The sequence below is a fragment of the Mesocricetus auratus genome, unplaced genomic scaffold (assembly GCF_017639785.1).
Source record: "Mesocricetus auratus isolate SY011 unplaced genomic scaffold, BCM_Maur_2.0 Super-Scaffold_100026, whole genome shotgun sequence".
Taxonomy (NCBI): domain Eukaryota; kingdom Metazoa; phylum Chordata; class Mammalia; order Rodentia; family Cricetidae; genus Mesocricetus; species Mesocricetus auratus.
In genome coordinates, this window is record NW_024429207.1 from 27,772,683 (window position 1) to 27,778,682 (window position 6,000).

General features: G+C 52.4%; 1 protein-coding gene across 1 annotated transcript in view; it reads right to left on the minus strand.

Moving 5' to 3' along the window:
* The window catches only part of Sfrp1 (secreted frizzled related protein 1), a 40,314-nt gene extending 35,358 nt beyond the window's left edge, over nt 1-4,956 (minus strand). Inside the window, exon 1 of the mRNA XM_005066558.4 lies at nt 4,116-4,956. Coding sequence (XP_005066615.1) covers nt 4,116-4,659 — 544 coding nt within the window. The 5' untranslated portion in view covers nt 4,660-4,956. The remainder of the gene's footprint in view (nt 1-4,115) is intronic.
* Nucleotides 4,957-6,000: the final 1,044 nt, after the last annotated feature.

Below are 6,000 nucleotides of genomic sequence, written 5' to 3' on the forward strand. Positions count from 1 at the left end.
CCTGGACACTGGTGACCAGATCCTGACTAGAGTTGAAAGGAAGTCACCCTGAGGCCTTAGTCGAGGTGGGGTCTGGTGTGCTGAGCATCTCTGCCCACCAGCTTTCACTTCCCGTCACCTGTGGCTCACCAACACCATCTCTCCCCCTTTCTCCATGGCTTGGGCTATGAAACAGGTACCCTCCTGGGTACGGCTGCTCCCCAGTGCCCTCCCTCCAGGGCAGGGAATGCATCTCCAGGCTGCAACCACCAGTTTCTCCCCCCACACATTCCACACTCTGGCAGCTGCCTTTCAAATTCTGGGGGGCAGAGGCTACAAAACCCTTCAGGTCAGAAATACGTTTCACTCCCAGAGCTCGAAACTGGGTTCTGGAAGTGATATTTCTGAACGACAGCAACAACATAAAACCTCTTACTCAGAAGTCTCCAAGAAAGAAAGAAAAAGGAGGACAGGACCATGAGACCTATAATAGGAAATGAACTGCGTGTTTGGGTTGCCTAGCTGTTTTCATGGTTGCTTTTTTTTATTTTATTTTTTTGGTTTTTCGAGATAGGGTTTCTCTGTATTGTTTTTGGAGCCTGTCCTGGAACTCACTCTGTAGACCAGGCTGGTCTCGAACTCACAGTGATCCTCCTGTCTCTACCTCCCGAGTGCTGGGATTAAAGGAGTGCGCCACCAACGCCCGGCTGCTTTTTTTTTTTTGTAAGTAGACATTATCACACTGCATAGTTCAAGGTATAAAATGTTAAGCAAAGGAGTAGCAAGGTATCCAAACATAAAGACCAAGTTTTATCGGTCTCCTTATACACCCCCAATTCTCCTGGCACTCTGAGGCTCTGCCCCCCAACAGGACAGGTGTTTCAGCCTGTGGACTCCTCCTGGCCTTCAAGCACTCTCGGTGTGAAAGGTGCAGTGTGGAAGTAGACCCTGTTTATTTTCAACGCGCCTTTCCCTCTTCTCAATTCTTGCCACCAGGAGCTGAGCAGCTCTCCCCGGAGGGAGAAGAATGTGTAATGCAATATTAATCTCTGCCCCTCATGCGTCTTTGGGGGCCCTGCAAGACTGCCTCACAGGAGGAATCTACTGAGACTTCCACTGGACAGGTAAACCAACGCATAGCTGTAAAGCGTGACGCAAACGATGAAAAGACTACGAGATTTTGTACTTTGTCAATGTTTACAAGAGAGTAGAGGGGAAAGCCAACGCTGGAATCAGGACTAAGATCACTTGTAAAATCAGTGTGCATAGGGAGAGGAGAGACTCGGGGAGAGGTGGAGGGAAAGATGGGGAGGCAGGGAGACTGACTTTCATCGGGCAGCTAGCTCACTAAGGGGAGAGAAGGGGGTACCATAAGGGAGCCTCTGGGAGAAGTGGGGGCTCCCTGGCCACTCCAGCCTGTGACTACACGGCCTGACTGACCTAATGCACAACAGCCCTAAACAACTCATCTGAACGCGATGGGCTCGTTCATACAGCTCGGTGAACTGGCAGGGAAGGAGAATGACAATTTCCTAGTTCAATGTATGTCCAAGATCTAGAAGTTGGTCTCCTGGGATGGACAGCACAATTCCCTTTCCTGTCACAGAAGCCAAGGTAGTGCGGGCAGCCACTGTTTGAAAGAGAGGAAGTCAAAGTCTTTGGCTCGTTTCTGATGATCAGGTTTACCTTTAATAACAAAGAATTTCCCAGTATTCCTAAAACTGAATACTAAGATGTAATGTAATGCTGTGTTGAAAATGTGGGGCTTCAGTTTTAAAACAGGGTGGATAATGATCCGAGTGAGGCACCTGTAGGGAACTTACTATCATCTCAAAGTCGCAGGTCTTGTTCCAGGGCCTCCAGTCTAAGGCTCTGGGGACCAGTAGTCTAATGTGGCTTAGCCTTCACCTATGCACACACAGCTTAACTCTCAGCCCTGGAGGGCAAAGCCGGGGGTGTACATCACATGGGATACCCTCGGAATGACAGGCTGGAGGGACAGTGGTGCCTCTCACAAAAATCAAAAGCACTTCAGAGGAAACCAGCCATAGTCACAATCCTGCCAGATAACACACACTCTCTCTCTCACACACACACACACACACAGAGAGAGAGAGAGAGAGAGAGAGAGAGAGAGAGAGAGAGAGAGAGAGAGAGAGAGAGAGAGAGAGAGAGTTCTTTATTCAGCAAAGAATTGCTCTACCTAAGCGCCAGGCAAGGATGAACCGGACACATGGATTCACACAAGAGCATCCAGAAATGGGTTAGGGTGGGTGTGCCCTTTGCCCTGCCAGATTTGAAGGGACTGGTTTGGGGGACCCTCAGAAACAGTGCCCCTCCCTTCTGGTCCTCTTTTCTTGCCCCCAAACATCAGCCACTTTACACAAAGCTGTTTCCCACAGGTTTGCACTTTATGCCCAGCAATAGCCCCAGAAAAGGGCAATCAATCAGCGGTCACGGGGAATGGAAGGAACACAAACAGAGCTGGCCACAGGCTCTCCTGGCAGGCAGGAGCTAGGAAGGAAACTCTTGTTTGCAGGGGGTGGGGGTGGGGGGGGCTAATGGGGATAGAAGGCACAGTCTAGGGAAATGCTCAACCCCCAGCGAGCCGTCTCAAAAGACTGCACATACCAGCCCTGAGGACAGGGGTGCCCAGGGCTACCATTTACCTTACAGGCTGGGGCCCATGCCAGACAAGGGCAATCACTTTGGACCTACCTTCCTCCCCAGAATGAATAGGAGCCGTTCAAACGTCCCACACGTCTACCCCAATCCTCACTCTGCGGCAGCCAAATGAGGCACTAAACAAGAGGCACTTGGCAGCACATGCCTGTAATCCCAGAGCTGAGGAGGCTGAAACAGGAGGAATGTGTGTTCAAGACCAGCCTGTGTTGCACACCAAGAGACTAGACCCTGCCTCAGACAGCCAAAACACACACACTTTAAGATAAGCTAAAGTTTCCTCTTCAGAAATGGCCTTGGGGTGCGCTTTTCTGTGATAAGGGCCACTGGACAAGAAAGAGTATCTGCTATTTCTGAGCCTCATCCCACAGCAATGAACTCAGTCCCAAGAAACTCCGCCCAGGCTGCTATAGGGCTTGCTTCTTTGGGTTCTGTGCATGTTTTGTTTTTTGTATCCAGATTTTTTTCCCTCTCTGTCTCTGTCTCTCTCTCTGTCTGTCTCTGTCTCTGTCTCTGTGTGTGTCTCTGTCTCTCTGTCTCTCTGTCTGTCTCTGTCTCTCTCTCTCTCTGTCTGTCTCTCTGTCTCTCTGTCTGTCTGTCTGTCTGTCTCTCTCTCTCTCTCTCTCTCTCTCTCTCTCTCTCTCTCTCTCTCTCTCTCTCTCTCTCACCTTTAAATACCGGGTTCCCAGATGAAATTCTGCTCCCCCAGGGTTCAGAATTTGCAGAGCCCAATTTGCAGGTCCTCACCCCCCAGGAGGAGATAAACAATGAGCTAATTACATTTTTATCTTTCTAATTACCCAAGGATTTGTGTGAATGGGAGACGCAGGGGGTATGGAAGGATGGTGGACAAGAGATTTTTGCATTCCCTAGATTTGCTAAATTCAAGGCTGTAGCCTGAATTTAGAGGCAAAGAAACAGAAGTGGCTCTTTCCAAACTTCTTATCCTCAGTTCTGCAGCACGACAGGAAGATAAACTAAGGCGAGGGGATGTTTTGTTGCTGTTTGTTTTGTTTTTAGAGAAAAAAGAAGACTTTCAAACTTATGAAAATAAACACAGGTTTCCCCCCAGTCTGAGTTTTCTGCAATTTGGGCGAGTTGTTTTCCTAGGGAGCAGTCTCTGTTTCAGATGTTAAGAGCTTTGGGTGGGCACCCACCTTTTCTTGAAAACCTAGGCTTAGCTTTGTTTCAGGTATGGAAAACGTGGAGCCCAGGAGGAGCAGCTCCACGTCGTGCCCCCCCCCACCCCAGCCTCACCCCCAGAGCCGAGGCTACCCCAGCAATCTCGAGGCACCTGGGGCAGGAGAAGGGCCAAGTGACGCCCGGTCCTCCTAAAAGCTTTCGGGACTGGGTCTGCACACCTTGCTGGCTGCCGTGCACGGCTCCCCGTCTTTCCCCGCTGCAGCCCTGGCCAGTGCGGCTGGACGCGGGGGCAAAGGAAGGAACACCCTTACCTTGGGGCTTCGAGGCTTCAGTGGCATTGGGCGGGGTCATAGCAATGCAGACGTCTCCCTCGGGGAACTTGTCACACTTGAGCATCTCGGGCCAGTAGAAGCCGAAGAACTGCATGACCGGCTCGCACGAGTTGCGCACGGCCTCGCAGAGCCAGCGGCACGGGTAGATGGGCCGGTCCAGACAGACGGGCGCGAAGAGGGAGCAGAGGAAGACCTGGGTGCCCATGTGGCAGTTCTTGTTGAGCAGAGGCACCCAGCTGCTGGCCTGCTGCTTCACCTCTGCCATGGTCTCGTGCTCCAGCAGGTTGGGCAGCACCATCTTCTTATAGCCCACGTTGTGGCACAGCCTCAGGTCCACCGGGATGTCCACGCACTGCGGAGGCTTGGTGTAGAAGCGGCCGCTCTGGTATGAGCCGATGTCCGACTGGAAGCTCACGTAGTCGTACTCGCTGGCCGAACCCGCAGCCAGCAGCGAGGCAACCAACGCCAGCAGCACGCCGGAGGTGGCCCCGCCGCGGCCCCGCGCGCTGCGCCCGCTGCCCATGCTGCTCGGCGACGTCGGGGCTGCTCGCGCTGCCTTCACTCGCGCGTCCCGCGGCAAACTTCCCGGAGCCTCCGGGGACAAAGGCGTAGTGGCCGGCCCCGTCCGGCTCGCGGCCGCACGCTGCTCCCCGAGTTCGGGCCGATGGGGCCCTCGGATGCCGCAGGCCGCGGCGAGACTGGCGCGCGGGGCAGGGAGCGCGCGGGACAGACCGAGTGCCGTCCCGGCTCGCGGAGGCGCGGCGGGCTGCGGGCGGCTGCACCTACTTGCGACGCTGCAGCCCGAGTGCGCGGTGTGCGGGTGGCCGAGCCCTGGATCTCCCGCGCGCAGCCAATCAGCTCCGCGCTGCCGGGAGCCGCTCTCCATACCGCGTCAGTCAGCCGCTCAGTTAACCAATCGCGGCGCCGGCCAGAGGGATCGGTTTACTAGAACTAGACACAGGTCAACACCCCTTAAAAAGCAAAACCAAAAACTAAGCACATACTTCGAAGAAGGCAAATGCAGTGAGAAGAGAGTAGATGGACGTGTGGGGTGGATAAAGACGATGTTGGACGCTGTAATTAACGTGAATTGATTTGTTTTGAATCTTCATAATTGATGCGATTGTGAAGACTTTTTTTTTTAAACACGTTTTCCTAATTCCAAGCAACAGCGCAACAGAACAGAAGCTCTCCGCTCCGCGGTTTTTTCTTTGACGCTTTTACCCAGAGGCAGGCTGCTTCTCTGCGGACTGGCAGGCTGAAATTGAGGAGGGGGGTGTCTTTTAAATTCCCTAATAAGCCTGGGCTTTTGCAAAGACTAAGGGAAGGTGTGTCCAAAATACAACACCTTTCCGGGTGCTAGGGGGCAAAACGGGAAAGGGGGATCACTGTGGAGGACAGTACTGCTGACATGAGTGTTAGTTTTGGAAGACAGTTTACATTTTTAAAGGATATTTTTAAGGCCCTACACAAGTCCCAGATCAGCTGATAACATACCTATGTGCAAACATACACGATGGCATGTTTGTGGATTAGAAAGTCAAAGCATAAAAACAAAACAAAAAAAACAGGAGCACTTATCAGCATGGCTAGGTGGATACCAACTATCTGTCAGATACACATGCTAATTCGGAGGCAGTCTAGGTCACAACCAAATTATTCCAGCAACTCCACAACAGGCAGAAGTCAAGCAAGCAGCAATAGCTGGACTGTTCTAGCCTCCCCTGCCCTCACTAGTCATTTCCTGGGAATTACCTGAGTGCCTTAAAATCAGAGGTGTGATCAAGAATGGACAGGAAAGGTATAAGCAGTTCATGAAGTTCTCTGCTGTGTCCTTCAGGGTGCCTGGAGGGATAGCCAAGGA